The 27,755-nt window shown below is 31.4% G+C and overlaps 1 protein-coding gene and 2 long non-coding RNA genes across 3 annotated transcripts; all 3 read left to right on the top strand.

Annotated features, from left to right (window-relative positions):
• The first annotated feature begins 505 nt into the window (after positions 1-505).
• LOC133035496 (uncharacterized) lies at positions 506-3,317 on the top strand. The gene is made up of 3 exons (XR_009686699.1): positions 506-1,117; positions 1,213-1,356; positions 2,844-3,317. It is a non-coding gene; the product is annotated as an uncharacterized LOC133035496 (long non-coding RNA).
• Positions 3,318-3,466: 149 nt separating this feature from the next.
• LOC133036251 (uncharacterized) lies at positions 3,467-4,837 on the top strand. Its single transcript, XM_061112776.1, has one exon. The coding sequence runs from the start codon at positions 3,467-3,469 to the stop codon at positions 4,835-4,837; it is 1,371 nt and encodes a 456-aa protein (XP_060968759.1).
• Positions 4,838-7,595: 2,758 nt separating this feature from the next.
• Positions 7,596-10,031, top strand: LOC133035495 (uncharacterized). The gene is made up of 3 exons (XR_009686698.1): positions 7,596-8,668; positions 8,764-8,907; positions 9,634-10,031. It is a non-coding gene; the product is annotated as an uncharacterized LOC133035495 (long non-coding RNA).
• The last annotated feature ends 17,724 nt before the right edge of the window (positions 10,032-27,755 follow it).

Raw genomic sequence — 27,755 nt, 5'->3', positions numbered from 1 at the left:
GTTATTATTATTCTAGCTTAGAAATCTCGATGTGGAAATAGTGATTGCATAAAATAAGTTAGCTTCATGAATAGAGTATTATTTTTACGAACTATATAAGATTTATGTTAGTCTCCAAAATGATAAGAATGTGGGTACTATTATCTTACTTTCAAGTCAAACATAGTTATTTATTTGAGAATTAGATTATGGTATTTTAAGCATTTAAATTATATACTATACGTGGCATAATGACCCAAGTCTTAGGGCATTTTTTTTCGGCCAAAACATTGTATAGGATAGAGTGTTTTATTTGAGTTAATAAGTAATAAAAATGAGATAATGGAGAGACTAAGTAAGTGTGTGGTGTAGTAGTTGTGGAGCTAAGTGATATTTAATTAAGCTTAATTGCTCAAGTGGGGACGTGTACCATGCATGTGAATTAAAGAATATAAAGCTTATATATATATATATTTTTTTTTTAAGCTTGGACATGTGGCACTCTTGGAGATAAGCATGGAATAGATTAGACTCATTCCAACTATGTCACACTTAAGTAATAATTAGATTTCAAAATTCAAATTCAAGATTTGGATCAAGTAGGTGGTAATTAATTTAATTAGGATTATTTTTTTTAAAAGTACCACATTCTGTTCAAGATGAATCAAATTTGATGGAAGTGGATGATAAAGGTTGGAGGTTCAAATTTGAAAATCTGTTATGGGTTTATGGTTGTTTCTTGGAACTTTTTTTTTTTGACCGAGTATGCAGACGTAAGTTAGAGCTTTAGCAGTGTATTTGAATATTTTCTTCAATCTCACCATGATTAGATTTGGTTAGTTTTAATGCCTATAAATACCTTTCATTAAATCATTTTTCTCATCACATAAATTTTCTAAACACTTTCCACTAGCTCCCAAAATTACCGAAGCTCACACACTCTCTATTCTTAAATAATTATGTTTTCTTTCTAGGACTTTCTCTATCCTGGCTATTATAATCTCCATACAACTATTATCCACACTACCTCACACAAATATACACACTACTATTATTTACTCAATCATCCACAAGCCACGGCTCAACCTACAAATTACCATCATCTTATTTTCTATTTCAAGATCATCTCATGTTATAGGTAAGTTCAAACTCTATTGAGACTATAGCCTATTTTGTTGATTATTTGAGCAAACTTTAATTGCTTTGTTGTCTTACCTATGGTCCAATCACTAGGTGTGTCTTACACTAGGCCTGGGCTTAAGAATTCTTCATAGTCACGAATAGGATTCTCCTTTGAAGCTACGGTACTTCATAAGAAAATTATTATTTCTCAAGGATCACTCTCATTGAAATCAAGGCTAGGACTCCACATTCGAGGTAAGGAAATTAAGTAGAAAAAACATAAGTTTTCTGTATGTAATAACATTCACAGGAAGAGTGGGAATAGTAAAAGGGAAGTTAACTAAGGTCTTCTGCCTGACTCTTTATTGTTTGTTCTTTATTGTACTGTATAATATATATTTAAATAATATGTTTATAACATTCATGTTATTTATGTATGTTTACAGTATTAGAGCATGGCCATTGCTAAGGTATATATTTAAATAATATGTTTATAAGATTCATGTTATTTAAGTATGTATGTAAATAGTGTGTTTATAAGATTCACATTATTTAATTATGATTGTTATGTTATTTAAATAATGTATAGTAGTTTGGTATTATTTAAATTAGGCAGATTATAATTTATGTGACATGATTTGTCCGAAAAGATAATGTTTAAATACTTGACTGTTGGGTCTATATGGTAGATAGGGGGCCATTTAGTAGTGGGTACGATTTTACTGAACCCAGCCCTCCGCCATTTAGTCCAATAGCTCGAGTTTATTTGCCAAAATTGGACTCGTGCGTAATCATTATTATGTGATTTAGCTTAGAACCTAATTATTAGTGACTAGTGATATGATTAAGTTTATGTTTTGCTATCTCCCTAAATATTTGCATGTGCATTTTAATTAAGTTTTGTTTTTATTTATGTGACTACCTGACACACATTTCCTTACTGAGTTTAGTAGCTCACCCTTATCAAATTACTATGTGCAGACGAAGGTAACTGAAAGTTTAGAAAGCCGGTGGCGAGTGGAACTTTGGACACTTGTGTGTGTGAACTCGCTGAGGGCCATATAACTGCGGGCGGTCTAGGGCGCTCTGTTTATTTATTTATGTTATTAAACTTATGTCGCAATTATTTTAGTTATTAATTATTATGTTTTTTTTTTTTACGAAAACTCGCCAGTTGTGAACATTTTCAAGTATTAAATAAAAATGCGACATTACGATTTTCCGCGTTTAACGCTTGTAAATAAAATTAATATTTTTATAAAAGTACAGGTGTTACAGTTTGGTATCAGAGCCACAGTTATATCAGTCCCGAACGTTCTCACGAGTTACACACATCAGCCAAAAAGTTTCTACTTCCCACCAAGTAAGTCCATTATATATACTTGCATTTTATGTGTACTTTTTTTTTGTAATTTCTAAATTGGCATTTTACTTTAAAAAAAAAAAAAACCTTAGTACCAATATCCAAGTTTAGGTACTACCCATATGAAATAATTTTTTGTTTAATACATATTAATATATTTCAAGTTAGTTTAAAATAAAATTTTTTGGTAAAATTTTAGAACTTGATGTTAGATAGCACCATATGACTCTTGAAAAAAAAAATGTGTGTCTTATTATTTTATGTGATTATTTATTTTATCTTTGAATAAATAGAAATTATTTGTGAGCTAGTTATGTAAGTATGGGCATTTTTTTTTTTTGAAAATAGTGATATCTTATTTAAGTTTATCTTCTTTTAGAAATTCTTAGAAACAAACAAGGAACATTAGGAAATAATGTCTCCAAGAAGATCAGTTCGAATCAACGGCAATAGAAACATCCACGTGGATGCAGCTCCAGCACCCGCAAGGGGCGGAGGCCGAGGTGATGGTCGACGCGGAGGCCGACGTGGAGGCCAAAGCGGTAGGGGAGGTAGACAAGGAGCATCGGTAGCACCGGTAGATGAAGTAGCACTCGAACAACAACAACCTCCCAATGCTCAAGCTTAGATACTCCGAGAAAACGCTCGTATACGTGAGGAGCTAACTCAAGAAATTTCAAGGCTACGAGCTCAGAATGAGGAGTTACGGCGGAATCAAAATCCACCCGTTAGAAACCTAGCTCTTCAACCAGCTGCAATGAATCCAGAACCAATACAACGTTTTGAATCTGTGTACGAGCGATTCAGGAAACAACAACCACCAATATTCAATGGGAGCTCGGACTCACTTGAAGCTGAGGAATGGTTGCGCTCAGTGGAGTCTATATTGGAATATATGGACCTCAATGATAGGGAAAGAGTATCCTGTCTTTGCCCGACCTACTTAAAAAGGATGCACGGATCTGGTGGGAAGTAGTAAGACAGAGTCGCAACATAACAACTATGACCTGGTTGGACTTTGTTAATGTGTTCAACAGGAAGTACTACAGTGCCGCCATACTGGCTGCAAAAGAAGATGAGTTTATGAATCTGAGGCAGAACAATCTCACTGTCACGGAGTATGCTAGGCAATTTGACCGTCTGGCAAAGTTTGCACAAGAGATCGTACCAACCGAGGCCCTTCGGGTCAAAAGGTTTTTGAAGGGGATGAACCCCATGATAAAAAAAGATTTGAAAATCATGGTGGGGACCAACACAGTTTATGCTGAGGTGTTAGAGAAAGCTCTCGAAGCTGAGTTGCTCGAAAATGATATAAAGAAGGAGAATGCTGCTAAGTGGGAAGCCCGAAGAAACAATGGAGGAAATCAAGAGAATAAGAGAAAACACGAGGGAAATCACGGTAATGATCGTGATAAAAAGGGGAAAGCAGTGGTCCAAAATAACAACAATGGGGTGAAAAGGTCCTATGTAGAATTCCCAATTTGCCCCACATGCAATAGAAAACATCTTGGGGAGTGTAAGATGAAGTCAGGGGTGTGCTACAATTGCGGGCAGCCATGCCATCTGAAGAAAAATTGCCCAAAGGGACAAAAGAAGGAGAACCAAGCCGCTCCCGCTCGAGTGTTTGCTCTCACCAGAGGAGAAGCGGCCACAAGCAACACTGTTGTCTCAGGTCAGGTTTCTATTTACGGATTGCCTTGTAATGTTCTCTTTGATTCTGGAGCTACTCATTCTTATATAGCTACTAGGTTGATTGATAGTATAGATAAGCCATGTGACCTACTTAGATGTGGTATTGTAACGGAATTACCCTCGGGAGAAACCATGCTATCAACAAGAAGAATGCGAGATGTACCTATCATAATCGAAAGCAAAGAACTCATGGGCGACCTAATAGAGCTGGGAATAAAGGAATATGATGTTATACTTGGGATGGATTGGCTATCTAGTCACGGTGCGACAATCAATTGCCGAAAGAAACTGATCGTTTTTGAAACAAAGGCTGGGGATCGGTTTATATTCAAGGGCGACAAGCTAGCCCTTAGGACTCCATTAATCTCTTCCCTGAAAGCTAGTCAGCTAATGAAGGCGGGATGCATGGCATTCTTGGCCAGCGTAGTGGATCGAGCAATAGAGACGCAACTAAATGTGGAGAACGTGCACATAGTCTGTGAATTTCCAGAGGTCTTTCCAAAAGATCTGCCGGGACTACCTCCAGACAGAGAGGTGGAGTTCATCATCGAATTAGCCCCAGGGACTAATCCAATTTCAAAGGCTCCATACAGAATGGCACCTAATGAGTTAAAAGAGCTTAAAATACAACTACAGGAGCTCTTAGACAAAGGGTTCATTAGACCGAGTTACTCACCTTAGGGTGCGCCGGTACTCTTTGTCAAGAAGAAAGATGGAAGTATGAGGATGTGCGTAGACTACCGTGAGCTCAACAAGGTGACCATCAAGAATAAGTATCCTTTGCCAAGGATTGACGATCTCTTTGATCAATTGGAAGGCTCGGCTGTGTTCTCAAAGATAGATCTAAGATCTGGGTATCACCAGCTGAAGGTCCGGAAGGAAGACATACCCAAGACAACATTCAGAACACGGTATGGACACTATGAGTTTTTGGTAATGTCTTTCGGACTAACTAACGCCCCAGCAGCCTTCATGGATATGATGAATAGGGTGTTCAAGGAGTACCTAGATAAGTTTGTTGTTGTATTCATTGATGACATTCTTATCTACTCCAAAACTATGGAGGAACATGAGGAACACCTGAGGATGACTCTAAACCGACTTAAGGAGAACCAACTATATGCCAAATTCAAGAAATGTGAATTCTGGTTAGAGAAGGTGGCATTCCTAGGCCATATAGTTTCCAAAGATGGAGTCGAGGTGGATCCTACAAAGATCGAAGCGGTCAAGAGCTGGCCAACACCTAAGACTGCAAGTGAAGTAAGAAGCTTCTTGAGTCTAGCTGGTTACTATAGACGCTTTGTTAAAGGATTTTCCAAACTCCTCTAACCAACTTGACTCGAAAGACGCAGAAGTTTGTCTGGTCAGAAAAGTGTGAGGGTAGCTTCCAAACACTTAAGGACAAACTAATAACAGCCCCTGTATTATGTGTTCCCAATAACAAGGATAAGTTTGTGGTGTACTGCGATGCATCGAAACAAGGGCTGGGATGTGTGCTGATGCAAAATGACAAAGTAGTAGCGTATGCCTCAAGACAACTTAAGGAGTATGAACAGAGGTACCCAACACACGATCTGGAGTTGGCAGCAGTAGTTTTTGCGCTAAAAATATAGAGGCACTATCTCTACGGGGAGAAATGTGAAATTTATACTGACCACAAGAGCCGGAAATACTTCTTTACGCAAAAGGAACTCAACATGAGGCAGAGGCGATGGCTAGAGCTTGTTAAGGACTATGATTGTGAAATCCCCTACCATCCGGGGAAGGCCAACGTAGTAGCAGACGCACTAAGTAGACGCAGTTATGCCAACTTGGCAATACTGGCACAAATAGAAATGCCACTACAACAAGAACTCCAAAGAAGTGGTATAGAGATCATTACACAAAAGCTAGCTAACCTAACCATTGTCTCGACGCTGCTACAGGAACTTAAAGATGCACAGATTGTTGATGAGATCTTACAGAAGAAAAGAGCAGGCATGCCAGAGAAGGAGACAGAGGATTTCTCCGAAGGTACAGACGGCATGCTAAGGTATAAGGGAAGAGTGTGTGTAGCCAACGACATAGAGCTTAAAAGAAAGATCATGATGGAAGCACACACTACACCCTACTCAATGCATCCAGGGTCAACCAAAATGTACAATGACTTAAAAACCTTGTATTGGTGGCCAGGGATGAAGAAGGATGTAGCTGAATTCGTAGCTAGATGCCTCACTTGTCAACAAGTTAAGGCTGAACATCAGAGACCAGCAGGGATGTTGCAACCATTGGAAATACCAGAATGGAAGTGGGAAGATATAGCCATGGATTTTGTGACAAGACTACCCCGAACAACCAAGCAACACGACTCAGTTTGGGTAATTATAGACAGACTCACCAAGTCAGCACACTTTGTTCCAGTAAAGTCTACTTACAACGCAGAGCAGTATGCTAACCTGTACGTGCAAGAGATATTGAGGCTGCATGGAGTTCCAAAGACGATAGTCTCTGATAGAGGTTCAGTATTCACCTCCAAGTTCTGGGAGAGTCTACATAAGGCAATGGGGACGCGATTGAAATTAAGTACAACATTTCATCCCCAAACAGATGGACAATCTGAATGCACCATCCAAATACTCGAGGATATGCTTCGAGCGTGTATACTAGACTTCACTGGCTCATGGAACAAGTATTTACCCCTAATGGAGTTCTCCTACAATAATAGTTATCAAGCCACAATCGGAATGGCACCATATGAGATGTTGTATGGACGAAAATGTAGGTCACCGCTTCACTGGGATGAAGTTGGAGAAAGACGCTATTTAGGTCCAGAAGCAGTAAGAGAAGCTTCAGAAGCAGTTGAAAAGATACGGCAAAGGATGCTCACCGCCCAAAGTAGACAGAAAAGTTATGCAGATCTGAAAAGACGGGAGGTTGAGTTTTCTGTACGGGACTTAGTGTTCTTGAAGGTATCACCTATGAAGGGGATTATGCGTTTCGAAAAAAGGGGAAAGTTAAGCCCAAGATTTATAGGTCCTTTTGAGATACTGGACAGAGTTGGTCAGGTAGCTTACCGTTTGGCCCTACCGCCGACATTAGCAGAAACGCATAATGTTTTCCACATTTCCATGTTACGTAAGTATGTACCTGATCCGACACATGTGCTTAAGTACGAGAACTTGAACTTACAGCAGGACATGAGCTTTATGGCACGCCCTGTGCGCGTGATAGAAAAAGGAATAAAGGTCTTACGAAATAAGACTATACCCTTAGTCAAAATCCTATGGAGTGATAGTTCTAATAGAGAAGCGACATGGGAGTTGGAGAAGGACATGTAGAATCAGTATCCCGAGTTATTCTCAAGTAAGTAAATTTCGAGGACGAAATTCCTTGAAGGAGGGTAGATTGTAATAACAAAAATATTTGGTTATTATTATTCTAGCTTAGAAATCTCGATGTGGAAATAGTGATTGCATAAAATAAGTTAGCTTCATGAATAGAGTATTATTTTTACGAACTATATAAGATTTATGTTAGTCTCCAAAATGATAAGAATGTGGGTACTATTATCTTACTTTCAAGTCAAACATAGTTATTTATTTGAGAATTAGATTATGGTATTTTAAGCATTTAAATTATATACTATACGTGGCATAATGACCCAAGTCTTAGGGCATTTTTTTCGGCCAAAACATTGTATAGGATAGAGAGTTTTATTTGAGTTAATAAGTAATAAAAATGAGATAATGGAGAGACTAAGTAAGTGTGTGGTGTAGTAGTTGTGGAGCTAAGTGATATTTAATTAAGCTTAATTGCTCAAGTGGGGACGTGTACCATGCATGTGAATTAAAGAATATAAAGCTTATATATTTTTTTCTTAAGCTTGGACGTGTGGCACTCTTGGAGATAAGCATGGAATAGATTAGACTCATTCCAACTATGTCACACTTAAGTAATAATTAGATTTCAAAATTCAAATTCAAGATTTGGATCAAGTAGGTGGTAATTAATTTAAATAGGATTATTTTTTTTTAAAAGTACCACATTCTGTTCAAGATGAATCAAATTTGATGGAAGTGGATGATAAAGGTTGGAGGTTCAAATTTGAAAATCTGTTATGGGTTTATGGTTGTTTCTTGGAACTTTTTTTTTGACCGAGTATGTAGACGTAAGTTAGAGCTTTAGCAGTGTATTTGAATATTTTCTTCAATCTCACCATGATTAGATTTGGTTAGTTTTAATGCCTATAAATACCTTTCATTAAATCATTTTTCTCATCACATAAATTTTCTAAACACTTTCCACTAGCTCCCAAAATTACCGAAGCTCACACACTCTCTATTCTTAAATAATTATGTTTTCTTTCTAGGACTTTCTCTATCCTGGCTATTATAATCTCCATACAACTATTATCCACACTACCTCACAAAAATACACACACTACTATTATTTACTCAATCATCCACAAGCCACGGCTCAACCTACAAATTACCATCATCTTATTTTCTATTTCAAGATCATCTCATGTTATAGGTAAGTTCAAACTCTATTGAGACTATAGCCTATTTTGTTGATTATTTGAGCAAACTTTAATTGCTTTGTTGTCTAACCTATGGTCGAATCACTAGGTGTGTCTTACACTAGGCCTGGGCTTAAGAATTCTTCATAGTCACGAATAGGATTCTCCTTTGAAGCTACGGTACTTCATAAGAAAATTATTATTTCTCAAGGATCACTCTCATTGCAATCAAGGCTAGGACTCCACATTCGAGGTAAGAAAATTAAGTAGAAAAAACATAAGTTTTCTGTATGTAATAACATTCATAGGAAGAGTGGGAATAGTAAAAGGGATGTTAACTAAGGTCTTCTGCCTGACTCTTTATTGTTTGTTATTTATTGTACTGTATAATATATATTTAAATAATATGTTTATAAGATTCATGTTATTTATGTATGTTTACAGTATTAGAGCATGGCCATTGCTAAGGTATATATTTAAATAATATGTTTATAAGATTCATGTTATTTAAGTATGTATGTAAATAGTGTGTTTATAAGATTCACATTATTTAATTATGATTGTTATGTTATTTAAATAATGTATAGTAGTTTGGCATTATTTAAATTAGGCAGATTATAATTTATGTGACATGATTTGACCGAAAAGATAATGGTTAAATACTTGACTGTTGGGTCTATATGGTAGATAGGGGGCCATTTAGTAGTGGGTACGATTTTACTGAACCCAGCCCTCCGCCATTTAGTCCAATAGCTCGAGTTTATTTGCCAAAATTGGACTCGGGCGTAATCATTATTATGTGATTTAGCTTAGAACCTAATTATTAGTGACTAGTGATATGATTAAGTTTATGTTTTGCTATCTGCCTAAATATTTGCATGTGCATTTTAATTAAGTTTTGTTTTTATTTATGTGACTACCTGACACACATTTCCTTACTGAGTTTAGTAGCTCACCCTTATCAAATTACTATGTGCAGACGAAGGTAACTGAAAGTTTAGAAAGCCAGTGGCGAGTGGAACTTTGGACGCTTGTGTGTGTGAACTCGCTGAGGGCCATATAACTGCGGGCGGTCTAGGGCGCTCTGTTTATTTATTTATGTTATTAAACTTATGTCGCAATTATTTTAGTTATTAATTATTATGTTTTTTTTTTACGAAAACTGGCCAGTTGTGAACATTTTCAAGTATTAAATAAAAATGCGACATTACGATTTTCCGCGTTTAACGCTTGTAAATAAAATTAATATTTTTATAAAAGTACGGGCGTTACATCAAAGAACATGTATAATACTCTTGAGATCGAACCTAACCATATCAGGATTAAGATCATTTGATCTAGGATCAACAGGTGATATTGAATTGAATAGATATTACGGTAAATATTAGTATATCTAATCAAAGTTCAATATCGGTCCCTTCCGATGTATACTCCATACATCCGATACTGGTAAACTTTGCCAATACCCCGAAAAGGACATAACACTTATCCAAGGTGTAAGAATACGTATCGCTGATTATCATGTCATTATAAATCCAGTGAACTGACAAATCAGGGAATAAACTTTCGAACATATAATTAAGATTATATTCCACTGTGCTGACAACACTATAATCATTAACAAATTCATATGTTGTGGACTCAAATAGAATTCATATATTATAAATATATAATCATGACATAAATCATGTGAACCATGCAACATAAAATGTTATTTCTGATCTTTATTAATAAGTAAATCTGATTATATTGAAATGAGTTTTATTTAGGGCACAAAATCCAACAAACTCCCACTTGCACTAATATAAAAAAAAATGTGCATTTCAAATAATCTCAACACCTTGATATACAAATCAAGTGTAGTAGCACTATACTCCTCGTAATAAGATCTGACAGGTTGAATTAACACAACCTTTTCTCCACCATTACTCTTCCTTAATCACAAAATCCTTGATAATGTGAAATTCCTCTCTATATGTCTACTCTCTTGGGATACTGGATTCTATACTTTTGGCAACTACTTTTTGGTTATTCAGGAAGTAACACTAGTAGTTAAGACAAGTTGGAACGGTGCCACAAATGTATAGAACTCTCCTTAGACTGAATAAGTACCTTTCCTGCAACTTTAACATTCAGTCTCTCTCTGGTAGACTAAGAGACTTCAAATAAGTTTTTACACTTCTCCAAAATCACTACTCCACCCCCAGAGTAATCACCATCTTATCAGCAGACTTTCTAGCACAAAGGCAAGTCTTGAAATCTGATGTGGTGTAGTCTAAGAGTTTTAAACTCACCCTTATCGACTAACATATAGTTCCTCTTCTTAATCTTAAGATTTACTTGATTGTCTTCCAATGTTCCTCTCGTGGATTAATCTGATACCTACTCTTTACTCTCACTCAACAACAGGTGTCTGGTGTAAGGCATACTAAAGCATACCCGAGACCTCTCACTGTTGATTTAAAGAATTCTTTCATGGCTTTATCATTTATGGAATAGTTGAGACTTTTCCTTAGATAAATAAAATCTATGCCTAGAAATCGAGAAGCTTCTATAGATTGCCATTAGAAAGAAAATGCTTCAACATCTTACTAAAGTAAGTTGTTTGCATTAGAGTAAGTAATTACCAGGTGTACCACAAGCCATAGGTTTAGATAAACTCAAACCTATAATACTAGGAACAGGAAGTTTTGTTAAGTCCATTGAATAGACTTATTAACGAAAATTTCCTTTTATGTCCTTGTAATAGAAAACTTTAGGTTATTCCATGTGAATGGATCAAACCATAGTTCTATTGGCTTTTCTTCTTAGTTTCTTATTTTGACAATCCATTACTTGTTTAAACTTACAATGGATCTTAATCACTAGTGTCTTCCAAGTCATAAGAAGGTGAGTTCCTAGAAAACCTCCCACTACAACAAGGTACCGTGAATTGTGTCTAAGAAAACTAAATGGTATTAACCTCTTTAGTTGTGTCAAGACAACACAGGCAGTGGGATCATCTGGTATCGAAGAAGATGATAGAACACTTATGGAATCAAGAAAAAATTATCTCCTTTATTTGCTACTTTGTTTTACAAACTTAGTCATTTTTTTAAAAAAGTAGTATTTGTTTAAACAAACACTTTCTTTTCTATTGACTATGGGATGTTCCACCCCTAATCACTTAGAATAGCTAACAAACATGCAAACCATGGTTAACAGTTCTAGCTTTTCTTAAGATTTCGATTAGGTCATCCGTGAATCTAGTAATGGTTTACATTAAGTATACAACCATTGCATCATTCTGAAATTATATTACCATAGAAGGACATAGGCAACGATTAGTAACTAATCATCAATATGTAACTCGAATTTCTGGGGAGGTAAGTTTAGATATAATTCAAAATCAACTTAATGATCTTTGAACTGCATATCTACTAACTATTTCTCCACCCCTATCAGTTCGCAAGATCTTTAACCACTTACCTTAATGGTTTTTCACCTTTGCTAGAAATTCATGAAATTTTAAACATTTCAAATTTCTTTTGCATAAGGTAAAATCTAGAGTGGTCGTTTTAAGAATATAATGATAAACTCATATCCACCCCTGAATATACATCCATCAGCGATTGAGATGAACTTACTTTCAGTGGATATAGGCATATTAACTCTTTGCAGAGATTGATCTTGTCAAAACCACTATGAACAAGATATAATGCCATAGATTTAGAAAATATGGTTGTGTCTTTTGATGACTTAGGTTTAGTTACATCAAAGAGTTCTTAGAATAGTGCAAGTGGATCCTGGTCACAGAATACTAAACTCATAATCCATACAGTTTGAATCCATTGATAGAAAATGGTTATTAAATACTTGTGAAAGTGAAACTGTATTGTATAAAAAAAATTATTTGGAGTCTAAAATTTAAAGTCAAAGACTTAAATTTATACCAAATATAATGAGTAATTCTTTCTTGGACCAACACTACTAATTTAACTCTATGATTTGCCTATACAAGTAGGAGATTTCAAAGATTGAGGATTTATATTAATTTTGGATAGAATTTCGAGAATATAATCATATGCAACATTTAATTTCTTAAGAGAAAATATAGAATTACATGAAATGATTTATAGACCATTCATCCAATGATATGTTATTGAGCTAATTCGAAATGAATAAGCTAAGAGGGATTAGGATAATTTCGTTTTTTTAAATAAGAATCCAACGATTGTTCAATTAGCGAGAGTCAAAGTAATCTTATTTATACAATCTTCTTGTTTCATATTGTAAATACAAGTCTAAGGTGTCATCAATTGATGAACAGCTAGATGTTGCATTTACAATATTTATCATTCGAGATCTAACACTATTATGTTTGTCTAATGGTTGACAATCCATTAGGGATTTGTCCCATTAGAACAACAAACCAAGTTAGACCAACAATGAAGATTCAAAATTAAACTACAATTTAATAACAGAAAATAAAATGGTTCAATATAAATTCATACACAATTCAAAAATTATCAAACACATAGCAAGTAGGAATGACAAGTGAAAATACTAAAACATACAATCCTAAATAATTTCCAAGGTCTTCAACAAACTGATACAGTGTCCCGGTAGGCGAGAGTCAAAGTATCATTCATTGAATAGAGTTGTCAGCTCATCTAAAATGCAAACCATTCTAGCAACCTTCTATTCGATCAAAATAAGAATCCAACGTTGTCCCGGTAGGCGAGAGTCAAGGTTATTCTCATTTTATGAGCTTCCACCATTGTTCATGTTTCATAATTTATCTCTAAGTAGTCACCGTAGGGGAGAGTCTAATAGAGACGAAAACTTACAAAACACTTATCAAAAGAGATCTTACGGTATTAAATGCGTTCAACGAATAACCATCCATAAGGGGGACGAAGTCTAGCGTCTCGAGGTTATATTGAAAACATTTAACTATTGTAAGACCAACAATGGAGATCGAATGTGCTAATAATAATAAAGCTCATTATTTTAAAGTGTATTTTCTTCTAATATTTATTTTAATCAATTTATTTTAAATATATATTTATTTATTTAATATTATTAATTTAGAATGAAAAATTCTAAATATAAATTTTTATTTAATATTTATAAATTATACTTAGATGGATATGAAAATAAAATGAATTATTTCCGTCTTAGTAATAATTTCCAATAAATATTTAGAAAAATATTCAATTTAAGTTGTTTCAAAATTAATTTAAATTAACTTACAACTCAAATTTAATTTTCTATAAATATATATTGCATTTCAAAAATTGAAGTATATTAGAATACTATTTTCGAAAAAAAAGCATGCTTCAAAATAAAATAAAAATAAATCCTGGAAAAAATTATTCTAATTTTATGTTGGCCCAAAATTAATTTACAACAAAAAATATAATTTTCCTATTTAATTAAATATTAAAGAATTTTTTTAAATATTTAAGTATCATGATGAAAATCAACTTAAATATTAATTTTCTATTTAATTAAATACACTAGAAAATACTTCAAGCAAAACAGATAATATCTATCTAGACTTTCATTGACCAATTAATTCATTTTCTAATTAAATATATTTTACCTCATTTATTTTAATTAATCATTAAATGAAAAAATTATTGATTTAAGTTGGTCCAAAATTAAAATAAATAATTTTCAACATTAATCTATTTTTCAAATAAAATTCGAAATTTCTGCATTTAAGAAATACAATTTCGAAATTGTGGGAAAAAAGATTAATAAAATAAAATAAAATACATTTTGAAAATTATTCATATTTAAGTTATTTAGAAATAAGATTTCAAACTTAAAATAATTTTCAATTTTAATTAAGTAACATGAAAATAATAATATTTAAGTATCATGATGAAAATCAACTTAGATATTTTAAATTTTCAATTTAATTAAATGTATTAAATTCAAAAAATAAATAATTAAGTATAGAGAAGACTTAATTATTAATTCTAATTTAATACTAGGAAAAATATACTTAATTTAGATTGTACCAAAATTAATTATTGAACAATTAATTTCACAATCTATTATATTTTCCTAATTAAATATTAGAAAAAATAACTAGTTCTAGAAATAACTATCTAGAATAATTTCATTTACTAAGTGTTTTTCTAAAATTAACTTTAAAATATTAAATGAAAAATTAAATTTCATATATTTTAAAAGTTAATTATGTTGCTAATTCAATTTTAATTAGGTTAGACTAATATAATTAAGATAATAAAATTATTTAAATAAGGCAAATGGGCCTTCACAATTGGGGTAGTTCATGTGAGGGGGAGCTGGGTTCAGTATGTCGTACCCACTTCTATTGACCCCCAACTCTCACACAAGGCCCAAAAGAGAGGAATTTAACCTTTAAATAAACAATTGTTATTCATTGAATAAGCCGAAATCTAATTGGGCCTAAATAAATTTACTTATGTCAAAATTTATTTTAGCAACCTAGTCCATTTACTTAGTAAAACTTAAATGGGCTTCCTATATGCATCTAAGCCCAATAGCAAACATATAGGCTCACATAAGTCAAATGATTTGGATGGGCCCTATCATGTTACTAGGTTTACAAAGATGAAAGAAATAGCAAAAATTACCTGACAAATAACTGATTTGGAATATCTAGAAAGTAAGCTAAAATATCTCAATTTTAAAATTAAAAATAAAAATTAAATTTTAAAATAAATATCTTAACTAGAATTCAAATTTAGGTTGTTAGAGAATATTTGAAAAGATTCAAAATTCAACAAACTCCTAAATTTCTTAAATTCTAACAAAAAATCAAAAATATCTAACCAATTTTTCAAATATCAAGTTTATTCAAAATTTAAATTTATTTAAAATTTCTAATAAGATAATATAATAAAATATCTTGAATTTTAAATTTAGATATTTTATTTTTATATTCTAAGTCTTATAATTTAATAAATTAAAATATTACATAAATAAATTAATTGAAAAATAAGATATTTTATATAGTTAGAATATTTTAAAAAAAATAATATAATAATAAGTTTGAAAAAATTATGGTTTGAAAACCTAAAATATCTATTCAAACTAAACTAACTAATTTTTCAAATTTCATGTTGTTTTTGCCAAAATATAATTTTAATAAAAAAAATGTCTAATAAGATAAAATGGTAAACCTAACATATTCCTAATCTTATAATTTTAATTAATAAAATATATTTCAAAAAATAACAAATTTGAGAAAAAAAAGATATGATATGGTTAGCAAACTTTGAAATTTGAAATCAAATTTTCAAAATTCAAAGCCTACTAATATCAGAAACTAATTTTAATTAATTAAAAAAAATAAATAAAAATTAATTTTATTCTGACAATTAGATTTTTAATTAAAAATTCATATTCTACACAAAATTCTACCAAAAATTGGCTTTTGTTTCAATGAAAAACGATTTTTGAATCAAAAGTTATGAAGAAAACAAGTTTGGTGCACAGGGGTATGCATTGCGTACCCCTACGTGCGCGGAATGGCCCATCTGACCGAGACAGGAGGTTGCATGCAGCCTCCATGGCCGAGAAACATGGGCGTGACACGGGGAAGCTTCAGACAAGTCTTTGTCTGAAGGGATTTTGTCCCATGCGCGCGCGTGTGCAACCAGATTTTAGATATTTTCGTTCAACTTCAAAAAATCATAACTAATTCATAAAAAATCTAAATTAGGTTCTGTAAAATTTATTATTTTTTTTGTCTACTTTCCAGATTAAATAATTCCAGTTCGAAATAAGAAATATTTCAGTAACATATATTGCGATTTCTAAACTATCATCAAATAAGCACATAAACCACATGAAACCATCCAAATCAACACATAACATCGTTCTAATTCATATTTCATGAAAGTAAATCATTACCATGGCTCAGGTGTCAGTTGTTGGAAATATTTTTCAAGGATCTAGATTTACTACCATGTATGTTTCATTAACATCCTAATATGAATTCTAAAACAATGAAATAAACACATATAAAGTTTAGTAAACCTTACATTGGGTGCAGCGGAATATAATGACTCATTCCGTTCAGATCTCTAGCCCTTGATTCCTTTTTGTAGCAGAGCATCACCAAGATCTGAACCTGGATCTCTTTCTCTCCTTCCTTTGATTCTGATTCTCCTTCTTGTTGTTTGGAATCTCCTACAGTCTTACACACTATGATTGAGATACCACTTGATGTGTGTGGGCACTCACTCATTCACTAATGGCTGAAAAGTATTTGTGAAGACAGGCTATAGTGTTTTTGAAATTGAAGAAGAAAGAAGAAGGAAGAGGTCTCATCAAAAGCTAGGTTATTAGCTTTGGAGGGCATTAGTTGGATAATGAGACCATAACCTTCCTTTTATACTATTCTTCAATAGGGTTAGGGTTGAATTAAATGGATTAAAAAAGAATAAAATATTGGGCAAAAATACCTCTTGGCCGTATACAATAAGTGGACCAATCTCTAGTTACAATTTTGCCACTTTATTTCAACCACTTATTCTTCTTTTCAATAATACCATATTTTTCAATTCAACCTTATAAATGCCAAACTATTTATTTAATAATTAAAATAACTATCAAATAAAATTGTCATTTATAATATTTATTAATTAGACTCCATAAAGTCTCTTAATTAACAAATAAACCCAAAAACACTATTTCTACACAATCAAGCCATAACATAGTGAAAATTCATAAACTAGACACAGTCTAATTTTAGAATTATAATTGATTAATCAAAATCAATTAACTGAGTCTTACAAGCAGTATGGTCTCAACTAGTATGGGGACCATGGGCCTATATAAACCAAGCTTCCAATAAGTCGAACCGAATTTACCAAGTAAATTCCCTAACTTATTAATTCCTTATTATATCCACACTTAGAACTTGGAATTGCACTCTCAGTCATATAGAATGCTCTATATGTTCCACGATATAGATACGCTATTAGTTATCCATTGTTATAATCCTAATTTGATCAACGACCCTCTAATAGATGATCTACATTGAATAGGCACTAAATTACCATTACACCTTTAATGTATTTTATCCTTAAAACACTTAGCTCCATATAAATGACATTTCAGCGAAGTGAAATGAGATCTCCACCATTTATCTCTGTTTAGCCAAGCTCGAAGGATATCATCGTTTCACTTCTAAATTCCTATAGAAGTTATAGACTCCATATTTATGTTAGCGCTCCCACTCAATTATACTATCATGTTTCCAAAATGTATGTATCACCCTGACCCAAAAGTAGGCTTAACTAACAAATCAAAGAACATGTATAATACTCTTGAGATCGAACCTAACCATATCAGGATTAAGATCATTTGATCTAGGATCTACGGGTGATATTGAATTGAATAGATATTACGGTAAATTTTAGTATATCTAATCAAAGTTCAATATCGGTCCCTTCCGATGTATACTCCATACATCCGATACTGGTAAACTTTGCCAATGCCCTGGAAAGGACATAACACTTATCTGTAAGAATACCTATCGCTGATTATCATGTCAGTCTAAATCCAGTGAACTGACAAATCAGGGAATAAACTTTCGAACATATAATTAAGATTATATTCCACTGTGCTGACAAAACTATAATCATTAACAAATTCATATGTTCTGGACTCAAATAGAATTCATACATTATAAATATATAATCATGAAATAAATCATGTGAAGCATGCAACATAAAATGTTATTTTTGATCTTTATTAACAAGTAAATCTGATTATATTGAAATGGGTTTTTTTTAGGGCACAAAACCCAACACAAACTCCCACTTGCACTAATATAAAACAAAAAGTGCATTTCAAATAATCTCAACACCTTGATATCCAAATCAAGTGTAGTATGTAGTATACTCTCCGTAATAGGATCTAACAGGTCGTATTCAACACAACCTTTTCTCGACCATTACATTTCCTTAATCACAAAATTCTAGATACTGTGAAATTCCTCTCTATATGTCTAATCCTCTAGGGATACTAGATTCTTTACTTTTTTGGCAACTACTTTTGCGTTTGTCAGGAAGTAACACTAGTAGTTAATAAATGTTGGAGCAATGGCAAAAAATGTATAGAACTTTCCGAAGACGGAATAAGTGTCTTTCCTGCAACTTTAACATTCAGTCTCTCTGGTAGACTTAGAGACTTCAGATAGGTTTTTACACTTCTCCAAAATCACTACTCCACCCCCAGAGTAATCACCATCTCATCAGCAGACTTTCTAGCACTAAGGAAAGTCTAGAAATTTGATTTGGTGTAGTATAAGAGTATTAAATACACCCTTATCGACTAACCTATAGTTCCTCTTCTTGATCTTAAGATTCACTTGATTGTCTTCCAATGTTCCTTTCCTGGATTAATCTGATACCTACTCATTACTCCCACTCAACAACAGGTGTCTGGTCTAAGGCATACTAAAGCATATCTGAGACCTCTCACTGTTGATTCAAGGAATTCTTTTCTTGGTTTTATCTTTTCCGGAATAGTTGAGACTTTTCCTTAGATAAGTGAAATCTATGTCTAGAAGTCGAGAAGCTTCTATAGATTGTTATTAGAAAAATGCTCCAGCAACTTACTAAAGTAAATTGCTTGCACTAGAGTAAGTAAATTACCAGGCATACCACAAGCCATAGGTTTAGATAATCTCAAACCTATAATAATGCTAGGAACTGGAAGTTTTGCTAAGTCCATTGAATAGACTTACTAAAGAAAATTTCCTTTCTTGTCCTTGTAATAGAAAAGTTTTGGTTGTTCCATATGAATGGTTTTAACGATAGTTCTCTTGGCTTTTCTTCTTAGTTTCTTATTCTGACAATCCATTGCTTGTTTAAACTAACAATGGATTTTAATCACCGGTGTCTTCCAAGTCATAACAAGGCGAGTTCCATGAAACCCTCCTACTATGACAAGGTACCGTGAATTTTTTTTAAGAATACTAAATGGTATTGACCTCTTCGGTTGTGTCGAAAAACAACAGAGGCAGTTGGACCATCTTATAAGAATAAGATGATAGAACACTTTTGGAATCAAAAAAATAATATCTCCTTTATTTGCTACTTTGTTTTCAGACTTAGTCATTTTCTTAGAAAAGTAGTATTTGGTGAAACAAACACTTTCTTATCTAATGACTATGGGATGGTCCACCCCTAATCACTTAGAATAGCTAACAAACATGCAAACCTTGGTTAACAGTTCTAGCTTTTCTTAAGGTTTTGATTAGGTCATCCATGAATCTAGTAATTGTTTATACTAAGTACACAACCATTCCATCATTCTGAAATTTTTCTTTCACTAGGGTATTTCCTTAGAAGGACTTAGGCAACGACTAGTAACTAATCATCAATATGCAAATCGAATTTTTGGGGAGGTAAGTTTGGATATAATTCAAAAAATCAACTTAATGATCTTTGAACTGCATATCAACCAAATATTTCTCCACCCCTATCAGTTCACAAGATCTTTAATCACTTACCTTAATGGTTTTCTCCATGCTAGAAATTCATGAAATTTTTCATACATTTCAAATTTATGTGCATAAGGTAAACTCTAGAGTGATCGTCTTAAGAATATAACGAAAAATTCATATCCACTCCTGAATGTAATCCATTTGTGAATGAGATGATTATACTTTCAGTGGATATAGGCATATTGACTTTTTGCAGAGAATGATCTTGTCAAAACCACTATGAACAAGATACAAACGCCATAGATTTATAAAATATGTGGTTGTGGTCTCTTGATGACTTAGGTTTAGTTACATTAATGAATTCTTAGAATAGTGTAAGTGGATCCTGGTCACAGAATACTAAACTCATATTCCGTACTTTAACATATAGTATGAATCCATTGATAGAAAATGGTTATTAAACACTTGTGAAAGTATAACTATATTGTATTCTGGAAATAGAAATATAAAATTTCTATTTGGAATCTAAAATTTAAAGTCAAAGACTTAAATTTATACCAAATATACACGAGTAATTCTTCTTTTTTGGACCACCACGACTAATCTAACTCTAAGTCTGACTCTCCTAGAATAAGCATATATAAGTAGGAGATTTCTAAGATTGAGGATTTATATCATTTCGGGATAGAATGTCGGGAATATAATCATATGCGAAATATATGCGAATGATTTATAAACCATTCATCCAATGATATATTATTTAAGCTAATTCGGAATGAATAAGCTAAGAGGAAAAATAAGGGATAATTTCGATTAAAAATAAGAATCCAACGATGTCCCGATTAGTGAGAGTCAAAGTTATTCTTATTTATATAAACTTCTTGTTTCATATTGTAAATACTTGTCTAAGGTGTCATCTATTGATGAACAGCTAGATGTTGCATTTACAATATTTATCTATCGAGATCTAACACTATTATGTTTGTTTAATGGATGACAATCCATTAGGGATTTGCCCCATTAAAAACAACAAGCCAAGTTAGACTAACAATGAAGATTCGAAATTAAACTACAACTAATAACAGAAAATAACATGGTTCAATATAAATTCACACAATTCAAAAATTATCAAACATATAGCAAATAGGAATGACAAGCAAAAATACTAAAACATACAATCCTAAATAATTTCCAAAGTCTTCAACAAACTGATATCAGTGTCCCGTTTAGGTGAGAGTCAAAGATACCACCCATTGAATAGAGTTGTCAGCTCATCTAAAATGATAAAAATTCTATCAACCTTTTATTCGATCAAGATAAGAATCCAGCGTTGTCCTGTTTAGGCGAGAGTCAAGGCCATTCAATCTTATGAGCTTCCACCATTGTTTCATACATTTGTAAGCCTTATTAAAAGTCGCCACCATTAGGGTGATCCATACTAAGATAAACACTTACAAATAGTACTTATCTTTCGAGATTCTACGGCGTTAAATTGCTAATGAACGTTCCTCCATTAGGGACGATTACTCACTAAAACAATAACTATGTAGAACCAACAATGGAGAAATAAAGCTCATTATTTAAAGTGTATTTTTTTCTAATGTTTATTTTAATCAATTTATTTTAAAATATAAGTTTATTTAATTAAAATTTCAAATTTAGAATAAAAAATTCTAAATATAAATTTTAATTTAATATTTATAAAATTATACTTAGATGGATATGAAAATAAAATAAATTATTTCCATCTTAGTAATAATTTTTTCTAATAAATATTTAGAAAATTATTCAATTTAAGTTGTATCAAAATTAATTTACAACTCAAATTTAATTTTCTATAAATATATATTGCATTTCGAAAATTAATGTATTAATTTTTTTTTTTCGAAAATGCTATAAAATAAAATAAAATAAATCTTGAAAAATTATTCTAATTTATATTGGTCCAAAAATAATAAAATAATTTTCAACATAAATATAATTTTCCTATTTAATTAAATATTTAAGAAAATTTAAAATATTTAAGTATCATGATGAAAATTAACTTAATATTAATTTTCGATTTAATTAAATATTACTAGAAAAATACTTCAAGCAAAATAGATAATATCTATCTAAACTTTCATTGACTAATTAATTTATTTTCTAATTATAATATATTTTAGTTCATTTATTTTAATTAATCATTAAATGAAAAATATATTGATTTAAGTTGGTCCAAAATTAAAATAAATAATCTTTAACTTTAATCTATTTTTCAAGAAAATTCAAAATTTTTTGCATTTAAATAAAAAATGCAATTTCGAATTAAAAAAAAAAGATTAATAAAATAAAATAAAATATATTTTGAAAATTATTCAAATTTAAGTTGTTTTGAAATTAAAATTTCCAACTTAAAAAATAATTTTCTATTTAATTAAATATTCTAAAAATTAATAATATTTAAGTATCAAGAATGAAATCAACTTAAATATTTAACTTTCAATTTAATTAAATGCATTAAATACAAGAATTAAATAATCAAGTATAAAAGAAACTTAATTATTAGTTCTAATTTAATACTAGGAAAATATTATTTATTTAAGTTTATCCAAAATGAATTAATAAAAAATTAATTTTTAACTTAAAATATTTTCCTAATTAAATATTAGAAAATATAACTAGTAGTAGAAATAACTATCTAGAATATATTTAAATTAACTAAGTTTTTTTTTAAAATTAACTTTAAAATATTAAATGAAAAATAAATTTCATATATTTTAAAAGTTAATTATGTTGCTAATTCAATTTTAATTAGGTTAGACTAATATAATTAACCTAATATAGTTATTTAAATAAGACAAATGGGCCTTCACAATTGGGGTGGTTCATATGAGGGAGGACTGGGTTCAGTATGTCGTACCCACTGCTGTTGGCCCCCTAACTCTCACACAAGGCCCAAAGGAGAGGAATTTAACCATTAAATAAATAATTATTATTAATTGAATAAGCACAAATCTAATTGGGCCTAAATAAAATTACCTAAGTGAAATTTTATTTTAGCAACCTAGTCCATTTACTTAGTAAAACATAAATGGGCTTCCTATATAGGCTCACACAGGTCAAATGATTTGGATGGGCGCTATCATGTTACTAGGTTTATACAAATGAAAGAAGTACACAATTTACCTGTTACAAATTATTTATAGAATCTATTGATAATTGGACTATGATTAAAATCAGATCATTGGATCTGTCAACAAGTTAATCATAGCAATTTAGATCAAATAAATAATAGGTTTGTTAAAAAAAAGTTTGAATAAATAATATAAATAAACAAACAATGTCCATATACAGATGTGAAATAAGATATTAATATAATTAAATTATTATTTTAAACTAACCAATTAAAATTTTGAAAATTTAGGGTTGTTAAAACCCACCTTAAAAAATCTCATCAAAATTTAAAATTCAAAAAATGAAAAACTAATTTAAAATATCTAAGTTTATTTGAATTATTTTTATCAAATTAAATTAAATATCAAATAAGATAAATGATTTGAAAAAAAAAAAATCAATATCATTTTCAAATCTTATAATTTAATAAAATTAAAATAATAAAATAAACTAATTTTAAAGTAGATATGGTTAGACAATTATTATTTTAAGAATAATATAATAAATAAATAATAATTTTTCTAATTATATGTCAAAATATCTCAAATTAAGCATTATTCAAATTTCTACAAAAAATATCTAAGTTATTTAAATATTTAAAATAAAATTTATAAACTTCTAATAAGTAAAATGATATAAAAAATATCATTTTTCAAACTTATAATTTATAAACAATTAAATATTTAACAAAATATCAAAATTTTTGAATTTGAAAATATTATGGTTAGAATATCTAGGTTAATTTTAAATTTTTTAATTATTTAATTTATCATATAAGATAATTTTAATATAATATTTTAAATAAAAAAGATAAAGTTATCTTTTAATTTAAAATATGTCAAATATCAAAATATCTGATCTTATAATTAAATAATATATAAATATTAAGGAAATTAATAAATTTTTAAATCTGACCATAATTTAAAAAATAAAATAATCAATTTTTAAATTTAAACCTCAAAATATCAAAGATTAATAATAATTTATTAAAAAATAAATATTATTAATTTAAAAAATGATATGTAAGTTTAAATATATTAAAAATAATATTTTATTTTAATTTTAGGGTTTGAAAATTGCAAAAATTTGAAATTGGGAAAAATCCCACAAAAATCAGATTTTTTGGGTGAAAAAATCGTTGTTGCCCAGGACAGGCTGCGTGCAGCCCATGAGAAGGCTGCAAAATGCCTGGACACGCGCGGACGTAGGGAATCCAGCCGAGAAAACTCAGCGTGTGTAGGATCTCTTCGGGCGGACGTGCAGGGTGCACACGCGCGTGTGTAGCAGGTCCTTACCGAGGATTTCAGACAATTCTTGTCTAAATCCGCGCGCACATCCTCCTTGTCCGAAGCACCTGGTGCGTGTGTGCACCAAGCTTCGGCAACCATGGCACCCGATTTCTAAAAATTCATAACTCTCTCAATTTTTATCGGAATCAAGTTCCGTAAAGACCAAAATTGCTTAGTTTTTCACAAGGAATCCAAATAAAATATTTTTAGAAATAAAATAAAAATATTTTTATGGAAAAATTTCGTAAATCACATAACATCATCAAGTAACACATAAACCAACATGAACACATCCAAATCAGCACAACATCGTTTTGATTCATATTTCATGAAAGTAAATCATTACCATGGCTCTGAGGCCAGTTATTGGAATTATTTTACCAGGATCTAGATTTATTAACAAGTATGTTTCATTAACATCCTAATATGAATTTCTAAAACAATGAAATAAACACATATAAAGTTTAAGAAACCTTACATTGGGTGCAGCGGAATATAATGACTCATTCCGTTCAGATCTCTGGCACTTGAATCCTTTCTGTAGCAGAGCATTATCAAGATCTGAACCTGGATCTCTTTCTCTCCTTCTTGTTGATTGGATTCTTCACAGTCTTACACACTATGATTGAGATACCACTTGATGTGTGGGGGCACTCACTCTATCACTCAAGGGTATGAAATTATGAAGAGAATAGGAAGAGAAGGTGGTTTCGGCCTAAAGAGAAAGAAGGCTCAGGAAAATTTCTGAAAGTTTAATTTCATCTATCTTTTAAGTGTGAGCCATCACTATCTATTTATAGGTAGTAACCTAGGTTTAGGTTAGATTTAATTAGCATTAAAATAATAGAAAAATAAATGGTAAATTACACTAGTGTGGCTGGCCATGGATTGTTATTGGGCCCCACTTTGCAATTTGCCGTTTTGTCATTTTCCCATCTCATTTTCTCAAAAACGCTAATTTTCCAATTTAACCACTTAAATGCCAATTCAAATTATTTAATAATTAAAAATTAATTATTAAATAATATTGTCATTTAATATATTTATTTATTAGACTTATCAAAGTCTATTATTTAATAAATAAGACCTAGGATCTCTTTTCTTCACAATTTCGCTCTTGCTTAGTGAAAATTCATAAACTAGACATAGTCTAATTTTACAATTATAATTGATTAATTAAAATCAATTAACTGAGTCTTACAAGCAGTATGGTCTCAACTAGTATGGGGACCATGGGCCTATATAACCGAGCTTCCAATAAGCAGACCTAGAATTTACCAAGCAAATTCACTGTGTTATTAATTCCTTGTTGCATCCACGCATAGAACTTGAAATTGCACTCTAAGTTATATAGAACGCTCTATATGTTCCACGATATAGATATGCTATTAATTTTCCATTGTTATAATCCCAATAATCAATGATCCTCTATAGATGATCTACATTGCATAGGGATAAAATTACCGTTACACCCTTTCAATGTATTTTATCCTTAACACTTGGCCACCTATAAATGATATTATAGTGAATTAATATAGTCACTAAAATGAGCGCTTTTAGCAAGCTCAAAGGAAATTATCGTTTCACTTCTAAATACCTATAGAAGCTATAGATTCCATATCTATGATTAGCGCTCCCACTCAATTGCACTACCATGTTTCCAAAATGTACGTATCACCCTGACCAAAAAGTAGGCTTAACTAACAAATCAAAGAACATGTATAATACTATTGAGATCAAACCTAATCATGTCAGGATTAAGATCATTTGATCTAGGATCAACTAGGTGATATTGAATTGAATAGATATTACGGTAAATTTATCATATCTAATCAAAGTTCAATATTGGTCCCTTCCAATGTATACTCCATACATTCGATACTGGTATACCTATCGTTGATTATCATGCTAGTCTAAATCCAGTGAACTGTCAAATCAGGGAATTAAACTTTCGAACATATAAACATGATTATAGTCCACTGTGCTGACAACACTATAATCATGAACAAATACATATGTTCTGGACTTAATGGAATTTATACATTAAACACATGAAATAAATCACGTGAACCATACAACATAAAATGTGATTTCTAATCTTTATTTGATTATATTGAAATGGATTTTATTTAGGGCACAAAACTGAACAAGTGGGTCATGACATTGACCTTCCATGCCGCGACACTTGAAGGCTATTTTTGGGCAGCAAGCTTCCTAGTATGAGGATTAATAATATTTTGGCCATAACTCTTTAAATATTATTCAGAATTGAACGATTCGAGATGTTTTAGGAAGCTGAAAAAAAGATCTAGTAATTTTATTCATAATAGTTTTCCTCAAAGTGAAGTAATAATAGTAAAAAATTAGCTTGAAGCTTCAGACTTGATTTTTGATCACAAACGAAGCGTGTTGAGCATCCAAAACATAGAATATTTCACCCCCATTAAATCATAGAAATCTCTTAAGCTCACTTTTAGCCAACGACAATGAGTCAATTAAAGCGATAATAATTAATTAAATAATAACGATGATAATAATAATAAAGATAAAGCAAAGAGAACACCAAGGTTGTTATAGAGGTTTGACCCCATAATTGTGGTAATAGCCTACTACCCTTTCACTTGTATTGATTTGTGAGAAGAGAAGAAAAAAGTTCTTGATCTCTCTTGAAAGTTTTTGCAATGATTTCTGAGTATTTCTCTCGTTAATCTATGATTCTTATTTCTAAGTAAATCATATTGTATTTATACTCTGTAGAGAGATTACAATGACAAATGAGAGTATAACAGGTGGCCCTAATGTTGGCACCAAGGGAACAAGGAATAACAAAAAAATAAAGGTTGATTACATCTTAATAAAAAGCACTGAAAATAGAGCAATTAACAACTAATGACAATTAACTAATTCTTAACATCACCCCTCAAACGAGAGGGTGAGTTCTTCAAACCGAGTTTGGAAATCACGTAATGAAACCTTGAATGAGAAAGACCCTTTGTCATGCAATCGGCAACTTGATCAGCTGAGGGAATGTACCTGACTTCTAATTGCTTGCTTAACACCTTGTCTCGAACAAAATGAATGTCTAACTCAATGTGTTTAGTATGAGCATGATACACTGGGTTGGAGGCAAGATCATTTGCACTCATATTATCACACCAAGTGATTGGGATAACAGTAAATGGAAATTCGATTTCCTTGAGCAATGATTCAATC

The sequence above is a fragment of the Cannabis sativa genome, chromosome 3 (assembly GCF_029168945.1).
Source record: "Cannabis sativa cultivar Pink pepper isolate KNU-18-1 chromosome 3, ASM2916894v1, whole genome shotgun sequence".
NCBI lineage: Eukaryota > Viridiplantae > Streptophyta > Magnoliopsida > Rosales > Cannabaceae > Cannabis > Cannabis sativa.
The sequence above is the reverse complement of the archived record's forward strand: the minus strand, read 5'-3'. Positions and strand labels throughout refer to the sequence as shown.

What these genes read in the sequence shown, in the direction of transcription:
- LOC133036251 (XM_061112776.1), top strand. Translation starts at nt 3,467, where the DNA reads ATGACCTGGTTGGACTTTGTTAATGTGTTCAACAGGAAGTACTACAGT.